This window comes from Lissotriton vulgaris, chromosome 5 (genome assembly GCF_964263255.1).
Source record: "Lissotriton vulgaris chromosome 5, aLisVul1.2, whole genome shotgun sequence".
Taxonomy (NCBI): Eukaryota; Metazoa; Chordata; class Amphibia; order Caudata; family Salamandridae; genus Lissotriton; species Lissotriton vulgaris.
Genome location: NC_141693.1, coordinates 656,519,961 through 656,543,468, shown reverse-complemented (window position 1 = coordinate 656,543,468; position 23,508 = coordinate 656,519,961). Strand labels below are relative to the sequence as shown.

The window sequence follows — 23,508 nt, the reverse complement described above, 5'->3', positions numbered from 1 at the left end:
CGATGCTAGCGCAAAAGGACTAGGTGCTGTGTTTTCGCAAAAGAATAAGGAGGGAAAAGAGGCTATCATTGCGCATGCTTCAAGGGCACTTACTCCTGCCGAGGAAAAGTATTCCACAATAGAAAGGGAGACTTTAGCGTGCATCTGGGCGTTAGAACATTTCAGAGTGTTTGTCTGGGGTAAGGAATGCACTCTTAGGAGTGATCATAAACCGTTAGTACGGCTACTTACTACAGAAGGTATGTTAAGAGCTTCAGCACGAATTGCACGCATGTCCATGCGTTTGCAGGATTTTATTTATAACATACAATATTTACCGGGAAGAGAGAATGTTTCTGCGGATTTTTTGTCTAGAATGCCTTTACCTATTCAAGAGGATTTGCATAATGAATGGGACAATTTCCAGATTGCCATGATACATGATGAGGGTCCCATTTCTATTGATCAGACTTTGTGGAAAGAGAAATTTGAGAGTGATGATATTTTAAAAAGTGTTGCCAGATATATAGTTAGCACTTGGCCTGAAAAGAAGTGTTTGAGCCCGGAGTTGAGAAGCTTCTGGGAAGTAAGGTCAGAACTTTCATGTTGTGGGGACATCATTAAAAGAGGTGAGCGTATCGTACCACCAGTGGGTGTAAGGAAAATTATAGTTTTACAGGGTCATGAGGGTCATAGTGGCATGGTTAGAACCAAGCAACAAGTTAAACATTTATTTTGGTGGCCAGGGATGGACATGTTTATCGAAAGGTTGGTCAGAAATTGTGTGACATGTGCCAATTCTGATAAGTCTTTAGTTACTTTGAAACCCAATATGGGTACACATAGTATTCCAAATAATCCCTGGGAAACCATTGCCATAGACATTATGGGTCCCATTGGCTGCGAATCCAAGTATGTTATAGCAGCTATTGACATTTTCTCAAAATGGCCTATTATCAAAATTGTCCAGAAGATAGATACGGATTCTGTCCTGTGTTTCCTAGATAAAGTTTTTGTTGAAGAAGGGTTACCAGTAAAGATAATATCGGACAATGGTGTACAATTTATCTCCAAGAAAGCTAATGACTATTTTTCAAGACTTGGCATTGTTCACTCTACCACTTCTTTATATAATCCCAGTGGGAATGGGGTTATAGAGAGATTCAATAGGGTTCTTAAAGGGGCCATACAGATCACTAGTAATGATGACAAAACATGGGAAGTAGAGATTTTTAAGAAGGTGTGGATGTACAGAACTACCACAAACTCAATGACTGGGTATTCTCCTTTTGAGATCATGAGAGGAAGAGTTCCTAGGACAAAGGTGAACCCCTCGTGGTTGGTGAAGTCCACCCCTTCCAAAGTGGATTTGGGTATAGTCAAGGAAAACCTCATTCGCACCCATTGTTCAAACAAAAAATACTTTGATGAGAAATGTGGTTCAAAAAAAGATCCCAAGGTAGAAGTGGGCATGATGGTAAAGGTCAAGAAACCATGGAAGGTCAAGAAAGGTGAAAGTTCATTTATGGGCCCTTTTGAAGTTTCAGAAGTCTTGAAAAACTCTGTGAGACTATCTAATAATAAAGTTTGGAATTTGGGTAGAATTGCTGTCCTTAAGGCTGACAAGGATGTCTACTGTAAGGAAGTTATTCCTGAACATCCTGATTTTTCCTTTTTGGATGAGGATTCTTGTACTGCAGACGTTTCACCTTGCTGTTCAAATAGTTGTCTTACCAACCAAGATACTGCTCCTACTGTAACTCCTTGTCCAGATAGCAGTGTCATCAACCAAGATGTTACTGTTCAGTATGGGGTTTCTTTACCTAAAAGAGTCACTAAGAAACCGAAGTGGTTGTCTGATTTTGTTGCTTTTATTACCAGAAAAGTGTAATTTACTGTGTTTTTTTTTTTTTCCTCTCTTTAAGGGGAGAAGGTGTGTTGTGTTGTGCGCGAGTCAGCACGAGTACATGCTTGGTGCGAGGTTTCCCTCGTGTGCTCATCTCATGGACTCGCGCCGATTCGTGCTATTGTTTTTATTCAGTTTGGTCTCGAGTGATATTATTGTTCAATTGTGCATCACTCGAGACCATCCCCAGTTGGTTACTGTTGTACTGCATGCCCTAACTGTATTAGAGTTAGTTACTGGCTATCTTCTCTGTGACCGGAGCTGTATGCAGGGAGTGCTTCATTTCTATGAATAAACTTATTTCTTCAACCTTCAATTTGTTGATATTTACTCAACACGGAGGTATCAGCGTACTCTACATGAGGATCAGCAAGTTACAGGTTACATAGTTACATCAATTAAATCAAAGATTCATGTGGGGGGGAAAGGAAACACACCGGGGAAACGAGGAAAGACAATGTCAGACGACCGGCTCGGTGAGTGACAGCCGAGGGGGTGAAACCAGGGTCAGACTCCTCTATAGCTGCATGTGACAGCTCCACCGGACATCGGCCAAGGTTGCTCGTGCACCGAGGTAAGTACAAACAGTTTTGGTATCCGCCCAGAGTTACAGGTTACATAGTTACATCATTTAAATCAATGAATCACAGAGGGAGAAGGAGGGGGAGTGAAGGAAATACAACGGGGAAATGAGAAAAAAATGTCAGATGACCAGCTGCGTAGGTGATGGCCGAGGGGGTGAAACCAGGGCCAGACTCCTCTATAGCTGCATATGACAGCTCCACTGGGCATCGGCCAAGGTTGCTTGTACACCGAGGTAAGTACAAACAGTTCTGGTATCCACCCGGGGTGCATCATCAATGGTCCATCGAAAGTTCTATCAAAGTTCCACCGGGCATGGGCCATGTTCATCCGACTCCGAGGTGAGTACAATGTTCAAGGTTTCAGTCCGGGGGGCGGCGCCATAGATAAATTGGCAGCACCCATCCCGGATACTGGGATCTAAGACTCACTGTAGGGTTGATATGCTCTCAATAGCAATGCTTCCAGGAGACAGGCCAGGACAGCCATCTTAAGGTCAGGCATATAGAATGTGTAGGCCCGGGGTTGTAGGGCACTCAGCTGTTGCCCCACGCAATTCTCTCGGTGTGAGTTAGGCTGTCGTAGGACTAAGTGTACAAAATAGTCCGATTGCTAATCTTTTGCGCTGTGGAGACCCTGATGTGAGCAACAAAATCTCTCCCCGGGTTCCATTTTAGGGACAGGCACAGCCCTTGCCTGGCCCACCTTTGTACAACTCTGCCATGATTTGCAGCCATTTTGGGGTCAGGCGGGAATGGATCCTCCCCCATCCACCTAGTGCCTCTTGTGACCCCGACTCCCCCCAAAGCTTCCCCCTCACCAGCGCAGGGTGCCCGTGATTGTGTCTCACGGAAGGGGACAACCGCTGACCTCCTTTTCACTTTTGGCGCTCCTTCAGGCCCTTCTGCAGAGTTCGGATTTTGACACTGGGATAGTGAGCTCCTCCGTGTTACCTCACGCAGTACGTGCACTCTGGCAATAAGCACCCCAGCGCAGTGTCAGGAAGTCAGAAAAGGGGTGGTTCAAGCCCTAGAGCCAGGACAGGAGCGCCCTCTGGGAGTCACCACCGGCAGCAGACGCCCCCGACAGTGACTCATGAGACTCGGGCACTCAGCTCCAACATGCGGTGGTGAGAGACAGCATTGCAGGGGCAGATCGACCTTCAGACCAGCCCCACATCCAGGACGAATTTACTAGTGAGTCCCTAGCAAAGGGTGCTACCCCGTGCCTGTAAGGTAAATGATACTAGTGGGACTGCAGCACTCACTGTGCCACCCACTAGAATGTCTCAGACTTACCATTTCAGCTTGTAGTGCAGTTTTAATCTGCCAGTACAACCTGGCAAAATATACTTTTTCCAGGCCAACACCTTCCTTTTTATAAAAATAGGTTACCCTATGGGAGGCCCTAACCGTGCATTGCATTTCAAAAGTAGGGCAGGTGCTCTTAAGTTTTACATGTCCAGATAGTGAGAAATTCCTACATTTGTTTTTCACTACTATAAGGCCAACCTCTCCTGTAGAATAACATTTGGCTACCTTATGACATTTAATAAGTGCTGACTTTTGATTGGGAACAGGTAGGACTTTCATGTTTGGACACAAATGAATAAGATAGTGAGACATTCCTTCGTCTGATCCTGGGGACCACACTCCCGTTGTGCCCCTCATTACATGAATGATTTATGCCATTGTCCTCTTACTCACCACTGTCAGTAGTGACTCCTCCTGCCAACTGCCAACTTGCGTGACCAAGCCCAACAGTAAGGTTACTTTGGAGAATTACCTGGCCACCAGAGCCTTTTCCAGCCCAGTTCCAGCATTCATGAAACAACTACCATAGATGACAATGGAGTGGTCCTGATGTTGGGGGTGCAGGCAGAAAGGATACTCAATGAGTCTCATGGAGCAATGCGGTCAACAGGGGTGAAGTGTGGTGATCCCTCAGTCCACAGGTGGGTTGAGGCAACTTTGACCATGACACTAGGGGCCCACAATATCCTCTTTGAGACTGTAGAAGTCCAGCCGTAGCAGGGCTTCCGATCTCGTGACACAGCAGTCACAAATATCCTTGGTGGGGGCTAGTGTCCCTCTTGGGTGAAATATAGTCTCTCTGACAGTCTTACAGACCCAGGTGCCACTTTTGGCTGTCTTGATTTGTCTCTTGGCATGCCCAGAGGGGCCCTGAGGAGTGGCTAGTGCTTTGCCGGTTTGGGCTTCATCAGCTTTAATGTTCCTGATGCTATTCCAGGAGGACCAGCTGTGAATCAACTTTTCTCCGAGCCAGGAGTCACAGACACAGTCCAAACTCAAAGGCCCAAAGTGTAGTAGGAGCAGTCCTTCCTACTGTGCAGCCTCTCTTTGTGCAGCTTCAAAGGTAGCAGGGCACTCCTCTCTTGGGCCCTCTCATCAAATCCAGCATGTACTGAAGTTAAGGGTGCCAAGCATACCTAGCTGGGGTACAGAGTGGCAACTTTCTAAAAGTTGCTTAAATTTAATACTGACTTAAATCTTGACCTGAGCATCAAGTTAAATTTAATGCCATAGTTAATTTGATACCTTACAGTACTCAGTTAGGTAGTCCCCTTCGGAAGCCAGCCAGGCTGAGATACCAGCCTGTAACCCTTTGTTAGCCAATGGGGCTACTAACTTTTCTCTGCAAAATGACAACTTTAGTGATTTTGCTGCTAAGACATATGTAAACCTATATATCTATGTTATCAATATACAACTCCCTGCCATAGGGCCCTAGTCCAGAGGCCTTCCCTACATATACTGTTAAGGGAATGGGTGGCTTTGCCTTTTGTGTAATGGTAAAGTCGAACTTGCTGTGTAAACACTGCCCTTCCAGTGTGCAACGGCAGGCTGGGAGCCATTTTGTATTTTGTCACACACAGGGTGGCACAAACAGTGCTGCAGTCTTGGGTGGACACTCTGCCTTACACGCCCTTGGTACCATGGGTACCATATGCTAGGGACTTAAAAGTAAGATAACACATGCCAATTGGGGCCATCCAATTCAACACATCTGTTCACAATGGGTCACAACAGTGGCAACTGAGGTCTGGAGAGCAGACCTCAGTGCAATTTCAATCTCAAAAGCACAGCAGCTAGTGGTCCAAAGGGGGGTACAAAGTGGGGGAACCTGCAAAAAGCCTGGTATCTTACAATGGTAAAGTCAGATTTTAGGTCACAGTTCTGAAAATGCCAGTTTTAGAAAGTTGGCGTTTTCTTGTCCTAACCATTTGGTGCCTGCTGCTAGTGTCCTAGGTCACATGTCTGTCAATAGATCATCTGTTAGGCTTTGGGTATTCCTCCCAGACAGTGAGACAAAGGGGGACTAGTTATTGGCAGGATGGGCTATCCTGCCAGAAGGGCTGGAGGTGGAGTTGTTCCCGTGCACCACATACACTACAAAGGGTTGCTACAGACACTCACAAAGGCACCTGTCACTAGTCTTTTGTCACTCCGTGATTCTTGGAGCCTTGTCAGGGGAATAAAGGAACTTTGTAGTACCAGATGTGGAGGTAGTTTATAAAATTCCCCCACTTCAAAGGCTGGCACCAGGTTTACATATTGAACCATCAGAACAACTCTTCAGTACAATCCTGGACCTATGGAAGACTTCAGAAGCACTATCTGGACCCCAGAGGACTGCCCTGCTGCTACCAGAGGACTGCACTGAAGCTTGAGATCTGCCATGCTTCTCAGAGGACTGACCTGCTGCTTGAGGCCTGCCTATTGCTTGAACCAAGGACTACCAGAGTGACTCCAAGGGCAAGTTGGCTGGCCTCCTGTGTGAGCCACAGGAACATAACAAGCTCCAGAGACCTTGAACCTTATACTTGCCCTCTGCTGGAGTGAGTCCTAACCCCCAGGTGGTGCCTCCCAAGCCCTGGACCCTTGAAGAGGTGTTAGAAATGCTGCTCCTTCATACCCATAAACATTGGTGGCAGAAGAACCATCAGAAGACCAAGATTTACCTGCCTGCCAATCTGCCCAAGGTGCCTCTATGGTTGGCTTGACTTTGCAGTAGCTCCCTCTATGTTCTTCTCTGCATCTGCAAACTGTGTTCAGTTGGATCTCCAAGCGACAGTGTCTGCCATCATGGAGCCCTCTTCAGCTACGGCTTGCAGCTTCATCCCTATTGAGGTTTTGAAATTCCAAAAAGTTGTTAAAGTCCGAAGTAAAAATCTTCACCGGGCTTCACGGTGACAGACCTTCATTGATGATGATGACTTCCTCAGCCTGGAAACCTAGCTTCGTCCGCTCTGAGCTTTTTCCCGCTATCAACGGCTTCGCTGAGACTTCATCCAGCGCTCCACAACGAAGACGACTTTTCCTCAGACACTGCCTACTGCCCTGCCCTGCTGACTCTACCTTCTCCTGAAGTTTTCTTCAAGAAATAGTCTAAGTTGGAAGTTAAGCTGAGATCAGGCCCAATCCACCCCGTGTATCTGACCTGCACTCCATCACGTTCAGCCTTAACTTTTGACTTTGCCCCAGTCTTGTGCGATCGGATACCGCGGTTGCAGCTTTGATCTTTTAGGCATTAGATTTCAATAAAACCTTCAACATTTCATATCTCTGGTACTAAGGATTGGATTTAATATGCACAGGTGTAATTTTATTTATTGAAATGTATCTTATTTTTCTAAATTCTTTTGAATTTTTTTTGTGTTCTGTTTTCACTTTATTACTGTTTGTGTGTTGCTTAAATACTTAACACAGCCTCTATGTTAAGCCTGACTGCTTTTGTGCCAAGCTACCAGAGGGTTAAGCACAGGTTAATTTAGTGACTTTGTGTTTCACCAAGACAAGGATTGTGGTTGTTTCTTGAGAAGGTTTTTCACCCCCTCAGCCAATAACTCAATTTCGTACAAAACCTCTCTGCAGAAATGTATAGAGGGCAAGCAAATGTAACAGCTTCTACTTCCTTGAAAAAAAAGGCGAGTTGGCCATGTAGCTGTAAATGTAGCATGCATAGGAGGGAAATGGAAACTTCCCCCGTGCCATTTTACATGTTCAATGCCAAAACAATTGTTTCCAGAAATACAAATATTGCGATTGGGCACACATTTGTCAACATTACCCTTCACAGACTTAGTTAATTTTCTCAGTTCTAAACCTAACTAATCACACACATACTCTGTATTAATGCACTCGTGTTATCACAGGACCAGGCCTGTGTTTTATGCTAAGGAAACGCCCGGCCATACACAAGAGGGCTTTGGGAGGGGCGGCCGACCAGAGGGAGGCCTGTTCCTCCCGCCGGTCTTTTTGGGGGCCCGGGGGGGGGGGGGCCCTAGGGGGGGGAGTAGCCAGCGCCGTAAGTGGGCTAGTTTTGAGACTGTCTTACTTTCCCTTTGGCTGGTTGGGCTTGGAATTGGGCTATGTTTGGGCTGCTGGGCATGAAACTGGCCATTTTAGGTCACTGACAACCATTTCGGTGGCAGTGACACAGCAGCCGGCTAGGGGACTGACGGGGCTTTGCGTTATTTTTTGCTGTCCTCGTGTTGCTTGCTGGGGCGGCAGTGCGGTCGAGCGGAGCCTTGCTTAGGTCCTGGTGTTGGCGCCTGGATTGTGTACCCTGTCCGTCGGTGGTCGTGTGAGGTGCCCTAGGGCTGCATGGGCTACGAGCGGGCTGCTGCGGCAGTTGGAGGCCTGGTGGGTGACGCTCCGCCTCCTGGAGGAAGCGGGCCGCCTGGATCTAGTGCGGCCCGAGGTGAAGGCGAGACCGCTGCGGCGTGCGGCCAGCGACACTGCGGCGGCAGTAATGGCGCGGAACCGCCTCGGGTGAGGCAGAGGATGGAGGCGGGGGGAGGGGGCGGGGCCGGAGGTCGGGGGAAGGGTCCTAGCGAGGACGCCGTACGGCAGCTAAAAGCAGAGGAAAGAGGCGGGCTGGGGGGAGGCGGGGAACGGCTGACAGGCCGGCTTTAGAGTTTGCGGGGGGTCAGAGGGGAGGGGGGCTGAGACAAGGGACAGGGAGCGCAGGCCAGGCAAAGGGAGTTGGCGAAGGGTGGGGGAGGGGTCATCTTGCTGGTGATCGCAGGGGGTGTCCCCGGTCTTGATTGAGGTATCGGAGGTGGAGGTGGAGGAGATCTGGGGGGCAGGGGGAAGTGGCGCAAGAGTGGAATCATCCTCAGAAGGAGAGGGGGGTTGGGTGCCAGCCAGTAGGCCGCAGTCACCAGGGGTTGGGGCGCGAAAGGTCACACGGGCAGGGGGGCAGGGTGGAAGGGGGAGGGGTGAGGGTAAGCGGGGGCAGCTGGGGCAAAGGTGGGGAGGAGCTCGAGGGGGGAGTTGGGGGGAGCAGGGAGGGGGGCCGGGGGGACGGAATGATGGCGCATCATGGTGGGGGGTGGGGAAGAGTGCGGCCGGGGGGGTTGGAGGGGCGTCGGGGAGTTTGCGGGGGCAGGGGTGCGGGGCTTGTGGGGGTTGGAGCGGTTCACGGGGAGATGGACCCATCGGAGTGGAGTGTCGGGGAGGAGGAAGCGTGCGGCTGGGAGGGCGGGACGGGGGTTTGGTTCTGCGTGGGGGTTGGGGGGAACGATGGGAGGATCGCCAGGTGGGAAGGGGGGCATTAGGCAGGAGGGGCCAGGGGATGAGGGGGAGTTTGGGGGCCCGGGGGAGATAGTGCAGGACGGGGGGTCAAGTTTACCCTGGCATGCTGGACTCTACCTCTTTTTCCCGACAGGATCGTTGGACTAGGTGCTCGGGATGGGCCGGCTCTGCCTGGTACGGGCGGTCACGCTCCACCGAGGGACCATGCAGCAACGCACATAGGCAGGAGGGGCGGTAGGTCCCCGCCAGCCCCACCCTGAAGGGTCGAGACGGGTGCCGGTGGACGGGGCGGTGGTCCGGAGCAGCGGAATTGGATCTGAAGGAGTATCACAGGGATGGGAGGAGAGAGAGTGTGGATTTGGAGGACTTGCTGCCTAGATGTAGAGAAAAGGCTGGTCTGAGCATGGTAGAGCCCAGGGACAGAGGTGGCAGTTGTCTAGAGTTGGGGGAGGTGCAGGACATGGACCAGGGAGATGTTACAGCTGGATTACAAGGAGGAATCTCCTGAGGAAGGGAAGATTTGGGAAGGGAGGGGGAGGGGGGCTGGGGGGGAGCAGCGTAACGATGTTCATAGTGTGTTATAGGAATGCCTCCGACAAGAATCTGCAAGAGTGACGGCCCCCCTGCTCCACTGGTTAGGCGGCGGGATCCAGTGAGGACGCTGGCCTTGACGCCAGCTAAGGACGGTACGGGGAGCGAGTTGGGCACACCCAAGCGAGTGGATTTGTCGATGGGGACGGAGGCACGTGGAGAGTTGGGGGTGAGACTTAATAAGGGCCGAAATGTGAAGGATACGGGGGTGGGCCCGGACGAGGCGAGAGCACTGGTGAGTCGGGGGATGGCAAGGCGGATGGGGAGGAGTCGAGGGGCAGGGGCGGCGAAGCCAGGCATCGGCAACGACAGAGGGAAAGGGGGAAAGAGAGCTGTGATTTCCCAGTGCACAAACTTCCTTACATGGGCATTACGAAGCCGCTAGGGGCGCATTTATCGCTGGTGACTAAGGAGAAGATTTGGAAAGGGGAATATGTGGAGATCCTAAAGCTTCTTCACAGGGAGCTAAGGGTGAAAGAAGGGTCGAAGGAGGAGGAACAGGAGTTGGCTCGGTGTCCCAAGGTGCCCGTGACAATTGACAACTGGTCTGCGTCTTTTCTGATCTTCGCCAGCGTGTACTGCGAAAAGTACCCGGAGTGGGCGGTGGCGCTTTTCAAATATATGGATGTGGTCCGGCTGGCACAGATCACGTATGGGGGGACGCCTGGTCGCATTACGATGAGGAGTTTCGCGCACGCTTGGCATTGGATCCGGAGGCGAACTGGGGCAAGATTGATTCGGATCTGTATCATCAAACTATGGGGGGGTGAAGTTCGGCAGGACGATATATACGGCCAGCGGCCTCCCGCTGATGCCATCCTCCTTTTCGGCGCGCCCCACCTGCAGGGGGGGCATGGAGACGGTACCCCGAACACCACCGTGGGTGCCTGTTGGGACTTCAACAAAGGCTCTTGTGGCAGGCAATATTCCCTTTCCGGCATGAGTGCTCAAAATGCGGGCAGAGACATCCGGTGGTGCGCTGCTGGGGAGTCGGGGGCAGTACACAGGGACAACAGCCCGCGGCAGCCGGAACACAGCCAGGGGGGAGCGGAGGCAGAAAGGGGGGGTCGGGGGCTTTGAGAAAAGGCTCGTACGCCAGTTAAGTTGGAGCCGTAGCACTTCCTGGCGTCTTACCCGCGGGCGGGCGATGCGGACACGTTGCGGCAGAGTTTTTGGGAATGTTTCGGGGCACGGGGGCACGAGGGCCCGCGGATCGCCAGGTGGGCGAAGAATCTCAAGTCGGTGAATGCACACAAAGCGGTGGTACGGGAGAAGTTGTTTAAGGCGGTACGAGAAGGGCAGATGGAGGGCCCCTTTGGAGAGGCCCCAATTCGGGACTTGATCATATCACCTATCAGCGTGGAGCCTAGAAAGGAGCCAGGGCAGTTTTGTTTGATACAGCACTTGTCATGGCCGGAAGGGTTGTCGGTGAATGACTACATCTTGGCGAAACTGACTTCGGTGTCTTACTCATCCGTGGATGTGGATGTGGCGGCGGTGGGGGCGGGAGCCCTCATGGCAAAATGTGATATCAGGTCGGATTTCAGTACACCTGGAGGATCACCAGTTGTTGGGGATCCAGTTCGAAGGGGGCATTTTTGTGGATAAGGCGTTGCCCATTGGGTGCTCCACGTCGTGCACGTTGTTCGAGCTTTTCAGTTCCTTTCTGCAGTGGGCTTTTTCCTGGCACACAGGCTCACGCACGGTGACGTACTATCTGGATGACTTCTTCTTGGTGGGACGGCCTGGTTCGACGGACTGCCAGCAGCAGCTGGACGGTTTCACCAAACTCATGGGCTACTTGGGTGTGCCCTTGGCACTGGAGAAGACACACAATCCCAGTGCAGTGCTGTCATTCTTGGGGATTGAACTCGACTCGGTGGCCATGGAAGCACGCCTGCCGGAGGAGAAGGGGGCGAAGATGTTGGCCTTGGTGGATGGCATGTTGGGCAAGCCGAAAGTGACGGTGCGAGACGTCCAGGTGCTGTTGGGACATTTGAACTTCGCATGCCGTGTTGTGCGGGCGGGGCGTACTTTTTGCAGATGGCTGGGGCTTGCGCTGACCGGTTTGACCCTGCCACATCACCATGTGCACTTGTCGGCGGGGACAAAGGAGGACCTGCGTGTGTAGCGGGCTTTCTTGCGGCATTTCAATGGTGTGCCCATGGCACTCTCGGAGGACTGGGAATGGGACGTCACCATGTCATCAGATGCGGCGGGGAAGGTGGCTTCGGGCTGTACTGGGAGGTTGGTGGTGTGCAGAGCAATGGCCACGGCATTGGCAAGGCGGGGGACGGAGTATAGCCTTTTTGGAGCTTTTTCCGCTGGTGGTGGCGGTCTCCGTCTGGGCGCGGGAGTTGGCGCACAAGCGGGTGCTTTTCAAGGTGGATAATATGTCAGTGGTGCAGGTGGGAATAGTCAGTCGGCCAGGGACCCACAGGTTTTGAAATTGATGAGAGTTTTTGTGATGCGCTGTTTGGAGCATGACATTTTGTTTCAAGCTCTGCGTGTGCCAGGGGTGGACAATGACATTGCAGATGCTTTGTCTCGTTCACAGTGGCAGAGGTTCCATGGGCTAGCCACGGAGGCGGAAGACTGCAAGACGCCGGTGCCAGTGGAATTGTGGGCGGTAGGAGAAACCGGGTCGTACAGCTGGTAAGAGCGTCGGTGGCCACGTCTACATGGAAGGCGTATGAGAAGGCCTGGGATGAGTTTTTGCAAGGAAGAGCCGCGAGACAGAGGGATCGATGGCAACGGGGGGAGCAAGTGGTACAATTTATGCTGAGCATGATGGTTAAGGTTTGCCGAAGGTGACGATCGCGGGGAAATTGTCGGCTGTGACTTTCATGGGGAAGTTGTGGTGGGGGTACGCACCGTCCGCAGGGGAACTGGGGGCGCGTCTTTTGGAGGGATGGGTGAGGGAGAAAGGGGCCAAGGTCAGTCAGCGCCGGCCCATTACAGAGGGCATGCTCGCAGGACTGTTACGGACGTTGCCGGCGGTTTGTCGTGACCGGGGTGGGACCGTATTGTTTTCCACACTCATGTTGTGGATGTATTTTGGAGCTTTCAGAGTTTCGAAGCGGGTGGGGCTTAAGGGTAGGCCTGTGATTCTCTGGGGGGAGGTGGACCTGAGGGCGAGGGAGGTGGCGGTGTGTCTGAGGCGTTCAAAAACGGACCAGCGGGGCGTTGGAATGTGGGTGGTGATGGGACCAGTGGAGTCACAGGCGGTTTGCCCGGCGGCGTGGGGACGGCTGTTGGCGTCTGAACGGCGGGTTCGGTCAGGGAAGTATTTGGCTGGATGGACAAGGGCAAAGTGACAGTGGCTCAGTTGTTGTGGGTCCTGCGGCAGGCCCACGAGTCATGGGTGAGGACCCGGCAGCTTTTGGGACACACTCGTTCTGGGTCGAAATGGCGACGGAGGCGGCAAGGCCTGATTGGGGGAGGGAGGCCCTCATGCATTTAGAGTGTTGGTGGTCGGATTGCTACAAGAAGTATGTCAGGCTGAAGAGGGTAGGGAGGAACCATGACCGGCATGCTTTTCCGCTCTCTTACATATGTGTCTTTGCAGGTGCGGTGGCGGGGCTGTCTTCGGCAGTCATGGAGATTTTCATAATAGGACATTCTTTTGTGAAGCGTGCAGAGAGGCCTGAGTGGGAAAAGCAACGGAATTTGAACTTGGAGTTGGACCCAAGGTTGTTTCACCGCCAATGGCAAGAAAAAGGGGGCATGAGGTGGCATGAACTGTTGCCAGCATTGAACAAGGTTGTAAAAGGGGGGGGTATGCCCGGATGTGGTCATTATCCATTTGGAGGAAAATGACTTGGTTCAGTGCAAGGGGATAGCCCTAGTGAAACAGATGAAGTGGGATTTATTGGAGATACGGCACAAGTGGTCAGGTTGCCATGTGATTTGGTTCAAGTTGGTTCCACTGAGGTTTTGGAGAGGGGTGGAGAGGCCGGGAGCCATAGATAAGACTAAAATCAATAGGGAAATGAGGTTTTGTGAAAAGGAGAGGATGAGTACGATGGAACTTCCGGAGTTGAGGTACGGGTCAGTGTATTTCTTTAGTGAGGACGGGGTTGACCTTTCCAGGTATGGGATGGAACTTTACATTGTTCAGTTGAAAGAGGTACTTAATAGAGCACTCGGGGTGCGCAGGTATCCAAGAGTTCAGGCGTCCTGGGGGGGGGGTCGAAAGCCGGCAGCCGACTTTCGAGTGGAGGTTTTTTCCTAAGGACTTGGAGAATTTAAGAGGTCTGCTTTTGCCGGGAGGGGGGATAAGTGCAACAGGTTATTTAGTTAGGTAGAGAGGCAAGTTGAATTTGGATAATTGGTCATGTTTTTGTTGTTTGGGGGGAACATGTTTAGGGGAGGTTGTGGGGGGTTCTGTTAGGAACATTTTATTTAGTGAGGCGTAGTTTTGTACGGCACAGGCCAGGGTGTTTTGTGAGGGGCACCTGCTTCCAATAAAGCGGCCTTCGTCATACCTTAAATTGAGTCCGTGTCGGTGTTGTCCCCCCCTCCCTGGTGGGCCCCAACATGTCAATGTGTGCTTTTAGACATTGTTATTATATTGGCATGTGACCGACAGCTATACCAACAATACCTTTATTACAAATAGGACAAAAGAAGCGTTGACAAAGCCAAAAGGCAGCTAATGCCAGGCAAAAAACGTATTTCAAAAAGCCTCTTATCACAATGCATTATTTGCACCATAGCCTTTATACTTCCATTTTGAACCGCATACATGCTGTCCCCCAATTCATAGCAATTAGAATAATTACCTTTTGCATTATATGTAATCCTGATAACTTCGAAATCCATTTCCTTATTACTCCTGGGATCGACCAGATCTCTAGATCGTATATTGTGTCTCCCTGCATTGTAATTTGTTGTAATAAGTAAAAATTGAATGAAATAAGTAAAGTAGAATGTGCTACGTTTGTTACTGCACAGGGTTGCCGGATTATTCCTACTTTGTGGAAGAAGATGAAATATGTCCTAAGCAACATGGCTGCTACAAGCGAACAGGCGTCTGTGACTGCTACACCAAACACACCTGCATTGATGACTTTAGGTTCCACAATTACGACATCTGCTACAAACATACAGACGAAGGTAGATGGCTGTAAGCTGTTTCTGTTTATACTTTTTTTACGTTTTGCTGTTAATATCGCAGGTGGAAATATTAAAAAAATCAAAGGTTGCATAAAAATTGTACATACAAATACAAAGCAGGAAATGAGGCTGAGGCGGGTGAGTGGGACAGAACAGAATTAAACAAAAGTTCCAGAAGGTCTCATTGTGTCTTAAGGTCAATTGATCCTAACCAGGCATGATATGGACTGCAGTGAATAACAGAACTAGTTTATGGAAAGGGACACACGTGGCTGTATTCCTCAAATAAGAGCAGAGGAATCTGATTTGGAGTTGAGTGTTAACCAACTGTTTGTAGAGCAAGTGGTAAACTCTAAATAGGAGGATATTCTGCCAAACAAGAATCCTTCATTAGAACGGCTTGTGCCATAATACCCCAGTGAAAAAGGTGATTCTGCTGGAGGATTTTCCATTTCCACAACATTTTACAATTACAACTCTACAACTTTACTTTGTATTTAAAACTATGGATGCCTTCATAGTGGAGGTTCAGTTTGTCTGTGAAAGTGGTCTAATTTCAGGCATGCTGAAAATCTCAGTTTACATCCAGAATACCGACATATTAGTATTTTTCAACAGGCAGCAGCAACCAATATTGCTGGGTTACATTTTTTTATGTTAGAGAGTTAAATTCAGGCGGAGGTGCATGAAAGATGCAAAAACTGTTATGATGCATATACTGGACAAAGTGGATTTAGATGTTTTTTATTAATCATCTCACTACATCACATCAAAAATACCGGCGTAGGTAAAGGCAAACGGTGGCAACATTGATCCTCAACTCTCTTTTGCCCCAACAACAGAAATCAATGTCAAATAAGATAAGATGCATGTTTTACATTAGGTTTGTTTTAGGGTCCTACATTAGGACACCTGAACCACATCACCAATAAAGGTTTGCACTTGAGCCTAATATTGCAAATATCAATCACGAGGCCAAAAACTCTCTTCGTTTTATGATGTACAAAAAAGACTACATAAGAATAATTTTGAAAAAGAAAACTGTTGATCTTTTAAACAAAATTGTATTTGAGGGGAATCCTGAGCTCATTTGTACATTGACTTATTTAAAATATTTGGTGCTCACATTGGGAACTTTTACACTGCTATCACTATAAACATTGGGCCTGATTCACAATCTGCAATTTGAAGTACGTTTTGTAGTACTACAAAATGTACGCAAAAGGTATGTTTTACCCATATTTATGTGTGCAGGGTTCTCCGTCCTGACTAGCGGTGTAGCAAGGGGGGCGCAGGGAGCCTGAGTTTTGAGGGTGGCAGCTTCCCCCCCGTTCTTACCTGTGGCATCGCCAGCACCCACCCCCTGCTCTTACACACTGCCACAGGGTAGCTGCTGCAGGAATCACCAGCACCCCCACCCCAACTCTTACATACGGCCGCGTGGCGGCCGCCGCAAGGGCCGCCATGGGAGGCTACTAGTCTAGCAATGGCGCTGTTCTGACTGCAGAGTTTCATCCTACGGAAGTATAGCTTTTAGTAGTAAATGTGGGAAGGTCACAGGGAAGTAGACAGGATAGAGGGAATAGGATTAAGGAGGAGAAGGAGGTGTTTAGGGAGTGTCAGTGTGGAATTTAGCGAGGTACGTCACTTACCCAAAGAAGAGTAAGCCAACTGCTTTACTTTAGGGGTGGAGATATGTAACTTACACTTCTTAGTGCATTTACACTCTGAGGGCCTCATTCACAAAGGTAAACTTACACTTTTGTATACGTTTGCTATTTGTTTTTAGTATTCCCCATCTACTTGTGGAGTTTTACAACTCCACACTCCCTACACCTAGGTATTGGAGTTCTCCACAATCGGGGCGAATAACTCCACATAGGTAATTATAGGGAGCGCAGAGTCATAAAATACTGCACATAGTTGTGAATTTCATTTTGAAGTATGATTTGTAATACTACCCAACGTAATGCAAAGTTTAGTTCATGAATCAGGCCCTGAGTTTGTTAATACCAAAAGTAGTAAACTCACTTCAAAGTGTTAACTTACTCAAAAGTGCAAGTGAGCTTTATGAATCAGACATATTCTGTTTTCATTTTCATTCAAATTAATACATTACCCATATTCTGTACGGTCTCCAATTTATAGGAAATCTCCCACCTCCTAAAGCTGTCATGCCATCTACCAAAGCAGTGTATCACAATTGATATTAGAGCCAAATCATCACAGAGGAGGTGAATCTTAAAGAGAATAATGCAGTAAAGTGGTACTTGAAGTAATAAAGATAACCATTAAAAATTGGATTATTACTTTTGCAATCCTTTTCCATCTCAAAGCCCCTATTCAAGGAAAATATAACAATGTGGTACTAGTTGGCATCACATCAAATAAATATTCAATCACCAGTATTATACCACCATTGATCAAGACCCGACGGGGGTTTTAACCACTCGTATCACCTCCATGGTGTATACTGCTGAGACTGAGGGATGGGTCAGCAAGAAAGAGGCAGGCTTCCTGGTGAAGAAAGACCCTAAGGTCCCTTACTTCTACATACTCACTAAGATACATAAAAATCAGATTCCCCCACCCAGACGACCAATTGTCTCCGGGATTGATTCTTTACTCAATCCCCTCTCCAGGTTCTCCGACCACTTCCTCCAACCAGTGGTCCAGAAGACCCCATCATTCTTGCAGGACACCAGAGACGTCCCGAGACTTATCAATACCATTGACACTGACCAGGAGATCCAACTACTAGTGACACTCGATGTGGAGTCCCTATATGCAAACATTCCACAGGGGGCTACACTTGAGGTTGCGGTAGCAGCACTGCGGTCAGCTGATTGGGTCTCTCCCACACCGATCAGCTTCGTTATGGAGTGTGTTTCTTTAGCACTGACCCAAAATTTCTTTCAATTTAAAAGGCAACATTAACACCAAACACAGGGCACATCAATGGGGTGCACCTTTGCAACCAGCATGGCCTGTCTGTACATGGCAGCCTTTGAGGCAAGGTGCATTTTCAACATCTCCAACCCATTCACACAGAACATACTCCTATGGGGAAGGTACATATACGGCATCTTGGTATTCTGGAAGGGGGATGTACAGACATGTAATGAGTTCTGTAGGTGGGTGAACACTCTCAACCCTTCACAAACACCATCTCTGACACTCGTATTCCATTTCTGGACTTGGAGATTGGAGATAATACTGACGGAGGGTAGATTACACACCATGGTCCACAAAATAAACAACTGACCGTAACAGTTTGTTACTGTATGGGAGCCATCATCCTAAGGCTCTTAGGGACAACCTTCCATTTGGGCAGTTCCTGTGCCTTAGGCGTAATTGCAGCACCACCTGGGATTATGACGATGTGGCATCACAACTCACACACAACCTAATTCAAAGGAATTACCCTGTACATAGCAATAACACTGCCAGGAAGAGGGACAGGAACAAACAGGGAGGCCTTACTCGACAAAATACCCAAAACAGAGGAGGACATACTGACCTGTGTGATGACATTCACCCCACATTCAAACAGGATTAAACAGATCATTAGAAGGAACTGGGGTTTCCTACAGACAGGGAACGTGGCACTGGCCCCTCGCAGGTTTGTCTTCAAACGTACCAGCAACTTGAAGGACCTTTTGGTCCACACACGTCCCCTCCCTGGTCCACGCCACAATTGTCAGGATCAGCACTCTGCAGAATTCTCTCGTAGCGATAAGCTCCACCTCCGGACCTCCCAAACACCTTGACTGTATAATCACAGGGTATTCGAGCGATACTGTGAGGGAAAAACCCCAAAAGGGAAAAACCCAGGGAGGGAAAGGAAGGGACAGCAGGGAAAGGAAGCTGTAAAACAAAAGGAACAGATTAGCACACTTCCTAATACTACTCTCATTAAAGTCCCGCTAAAAGTATATTATCACCTGTGCTGTCTATGACTCTAGCATCCAAGCGACGATATTCTCCTTGCCTTCTTTTCCCTACAGTACACAAGAAACACAGTTACCCACAAGGCATCCGTCAACACCCTACCCAATGTATGTGCTGCTCATATAAGTGACATACCCCCAGAGTGCAAATCACTCGCAGTAAAGTAACCTATATATCCAATCAAGTCTTGGCCAAATCCTGCTTAATAGACGACCACAGGAAAAACAACGTGATAAACAGTAAAGAAAAGTGCTAGTTCCTGTTGCACTGCAACTGGTACAGATTGCGTCATCCACACCATATGAATGTCTCAATTAATCCTTCAAGATTCAATTTAGTACCAAATACGGTGGGGCTTAGCGTCAAAGCCACTGCCGCCCGCTTTGGCATTTGTAATCCACAATAGTATATCAATTAGCGTCATTTCTTCATGACGGCAATGCGGAGGACTCCCCCTACACTCCGCCACTTGAATACACTGGCTCTTCAAACCAGAAGCTTCTGGAGTCAACTAGTCCCTCCCTAGCCAGGGAAGACGTGTAAATCAAATCACGAACCCCAATGGAGCCTGAATTGGCTCAATGATTCCAGAACACGAGCGTGTAGCGCTCCTACAAACAAAGCATATGAACAGGACGATATTCTTGTAACGATACCCCAGCTGGCCTCCACAATCGCTGCAGACACTCCCGCTGGAAATCGCTACTCGGGAACACAGGTAAATACGAGAGCAGCTGCTCCCGCTGGTTAACTACAAATCACTAGTGCCGAGTATCCGGTTCAACTGCGCTTAATCCGATCGGCGGCAAAGGCTCATGGGACTTGTAGTTCCAGGCCCCTGTCACCTGGGAACTGTAGTTTTTGGCAGGCGCGAGGGCTAAATCCTGACAACAATACCCAAGCAACTTTATGGGGTCTACCTCCGGTCACAGGTCACTCAGCGTGTGGCTCGTGTTCTGTGTGCCCTCTTACTGAGAGAACCAAAGAACTACAGCTATCGCCCAATTTTAGATGGGTCGAAAGGTCTCACACCAATTGCAACACCAACAATTGTATTTACACCATTACCTGCCCTTCTAAACAGAGGTACATTGGCATGACAACCAGGGCAGTGAAGGTCAGGATTATGGAGCACTGAAGCAACATACTAACTACCAAACTCTGTCAACATTTCACAGAGAAGGGACACGCACCTGATAGCTTAATGTGGACAGTGATTGAGGCCCATCCCAATCTTAACAAACAGGGTCTCTTCAGGGGAGAACAAAGCTTGATTTTCAGACTATCCTGCGACAGAGATGGGCTCAAATGGGATGTTCTGTGGAGGGAGGTAAATAATTGGAGCCTCCTCCCCCCACTAGCCATCACCAGCGGAACTTAATATCTTTTGAACACGATCTACTTTGCCACAATAACCAAGCCTGGCTTTAAACAGTCCCTGTCGCCATTGCCATGTGGACTCCCTCCTTCCCCTCTTACGTGTGATAACTATCATGACATCCCATCAGGATTTATCGCATGTATAGGTGTCAGTGTTTACATCCCAATACCGTGACTTCACCCACTTAAATCACTCCACTGCGTGACCTATGTGTCCCACTATGATTGTCTGACTTCGGCCTGCAGACCGATAATGTTGGTCAATAGGGTACCATGAACAAAGTGGAATCCGCTTAGATAGTGGTGGTGATCCCTACAGTGGTGGGGAGCACTCAGTGTTGTTAAAATACCCCTCACACACCAACAGGCCCCTTGGTGTCATGCTTCATCATCGGGGTCTTCGCACCCCTCTACGGGATGCGGCGTGCTACGACCGACGTCTACGTGGGAGCACTATTCTTGGACTATGTGTGGGTGTGTGTGGGGAATTGAATGTACATGAGTGGTGGGTTAAGTGATAGTTAAAAAATACCTGGCTCGTGGGGTGAAAAATAGACTTTTATTAAGCCCATGGCTGGTATCATTAAAAGGGGTGCAGTGAGAGGTTGTTAGTGTATAATTATGTACATCAACCTCATATGTGCGTCTACATGAACATGTTTCGGAGTGAAAAACTCCTTCTTCAGGACGGGGTTTGCACAAAGATCCCCACCTTACTCACATGAATGTAAATGTGAAAGTGTATTATACAAAAAGGAAGTGAACTATATGTGATATGTACCTAGTATGTAGTTCAAAGTCGTATTCTCTCGTTGCCCAATTGGAGTATATTAAAGACTTTTTGATATTGATTACAATGCTCCATGAGCCTTTTACGTGTATTGGGGGGTTTCCATCTGGCCCAATTTGTAGCCATGGTTATTCAGGAGACGATCTGTCCTCTTCCCCTCAACGCGGCTCCGCTGATAATTGCACTTTGTTTATGAAACGCATTCGGGGAGACTGAATCCACTTTTCTCTCCCTCCCTCCTTTGTTACGATTTGGTCAATTGGGTACTTCCTTCACCCCTTTTTACATTGCCAATGGCGTTGGTCTCAAGATGTCCCATGAGGGTGGGCACACTTTAGCGCAAACACGCGCATGCATGACCCATCCAATACAGTACCCACCATTTGGATGCTATGTGCATTCTACGTTATAAGATGGCCGCCATAGGTTTAATCAATAGATTTAAGCTTCTATCCCCTTCAAAGATGGCTGCTGTATATTTATCAACATGTGGATGCCACATGCATTTCATGTTCTAAGATGGCTGACACCATTTTAACCGGGAGCTTGTAGCTTCAACTCCCTTCAAAGATGGCCGCCACATGTCCCTCGACCTTCCACTTCCGGGTGGTTTCGCTGCTACTTAAACCCACTGGTTTCACACACCTCGCTTCTTTCCAATGAGGCAGAGCGAGGGGTAGGTTCCTGGCAGCTGTTTTCTAGGAAAACTGTAAGTAAGCGGTCCCCGCTGCTCTTCCCGCTCCCCCCCTTTAGCACCAGAGACCTATGCCATCTTTGCTTATACCTAACGTGTTTTTATCTCCCACCTTACTGTCCTCAAAAACAGCATGACGTTAACTTTTGTAACGATCATTGCTCTGCCTAACTATTGATGAGGCATGACTTGAACGCGATTTGGGTGAGTTCCATCTCGCCATTTTGTACGGTGGTTGGTTACCACCAATGACACCATTATGTTTTGTATATGTCAAGTCTGCCTATTATGTTTGTCTGGCCATGCTCCTCTTGAGTTGCACTAACCACTTGTGCATGTGCTTTTTGCATGTTTTTAATTTCATTCTGGATGCATTATTACTGTAGGTGCATACTTTATTCATGTACCGTTGTTTTGCTCTCTCTGTTTTGAATCTCATTAGGTTGGTCCCATGATTTGTATTATTAAGGTACTTCATTGAAAGGTCAGAGCGATTAGTTCATTTTCCATAACCAACCACCCGTGTAGTTAGTGCATCAAGATAGGTCCTGAAGAATTGGCAAGTGATTTACACACATAGTGCAAGAAACATTTTGACTATGACTTCACACATATAGACACCTCAAACTATTATAATCGGCGGTATAATTATTCTGGTTTTAATTGAAACGAGTGGGCTTGCAGTTTGAAATCCATTTTGGAGCACCACCTTGCCTCATTTTATTTCTCCTCACATCACCTCACATCTACACCACTAGGCCCCTCACGCACACCTCACCTATACAGCTGGTGAAAAAGATGTCCATCAAAGAGTCCCTCATAGGGTGCCTGTGAGGAATTGCAGCACCAGCCTGGCAAGGAGCAAGCCCTATGATGAAGCATGACACTCAAATGGGTGTGTGAGGGCCCCACTTCCCAAATTGGGAGACACCAACACTGGTTAATGCTTGCCAGTTGAGGTTAATGCTTGCCAGTTGAGGGTTAATGCTTGCCAGTTGAGTCTCTGTTGTTGCCGTACGCCAGTGACCCCGTGACCCCGACGTTACGCTGCACGAGGAGCGAGGAGAAGCAGCAGCTGCGGACTGAAGCGACCCACTGAAATCGCGGTCAAATCGCGGTAAAATCGCGGCAAAATCGCGGTAAAATCGCGGCAAAATCGCGGTGGACAGCCGACGTTACACTGCGCTACGAGGAGTGAGGAGAAGCGGCGGCTGCGGGCTGAGGCGACCCGCTGAACTGTGAAATTGCGGCAGGGTCGCGGTGGAGCCGCGAGCTGAGTGTAAATCTCTCTCTGCGAGGGGGGCAAGAGGAAAGTGAAAAGGAGCGTGGAGCGTGGTGACAGGAGAGCGCCTGTGTGACCCGTGAGTCCAGGCAGCGCCCCCACCCCCCTGTGCGTGAGTCTTGGCGAGGCCTCTTGTAGCAAAAGCAGCTGCGGCTGGGAGAGTTGGAGAATTGACTGATACCAATCCCCCCCCCCCCCCCCCTCCCCCACGCCTGATATAAGAGGTGGCTAAGAGAGCAGCTTGCTTGTAAATAGCAACAGGAGAAAGCCTTTCGTTACTTCTTCACTAAATCCTATGAACCCTCATATAAGCTGAGGGTGTGGAGGTAGGAATTTTGAACAATTTGGTGCATACTCTAATCATCCATGGACAAATAACATTTCAAGGAGGAGTTGAGAAGGGCACGGGTCACGAGAAAAGGTTCAAGGCACAACAGAGGTAAGTGGAAGTAAATTTTATATTAAAACTAGAGATCTATCTAAACTAAATTGTTCTGACCAGAAGCGCCTAAGGGGAAGTGCTTAAAGACTAAAATGGCACCACGGAAAAATAAAAGCACAGTAGGAGCAATAAGGAAAGCTAAATCTAACAGCGATGATAGACAAGAGGACCAAGAGAGCTTGACATCACCAGGAGTCAAGGAAAAATCTAAGCGTTCGCAAAGGACCAAAGAG

General features: G+C 48.9%; 1 protein-coding gene across 2 annotated transcripts in view; it reads left to right on the top strand.

Annotated features, from left to right (window-relative positions):
• LOC147711368 (cysteine-rich motor neuron 1 protein-like) overlaps nucleotides 1-23,508 on the top strand; it is a 279,746-nt gene that overhangs the window by 94,999 nt on the left and 161,239 nt on the right. For both annotated transcript variants that reach the window (XM_086922083.1, XM_086922082.1), the window contains exon 2: nucleotides 14,575-14,736. In XM_086922083.1, the coding sequence (XP_086778209.1) occupies nucleotides 14,575-14,736 (162 nt within the window). The remainder of the gene's footprint in view (nucleotides 1-14,574; nucleotides 14,737-23,508) is intronic.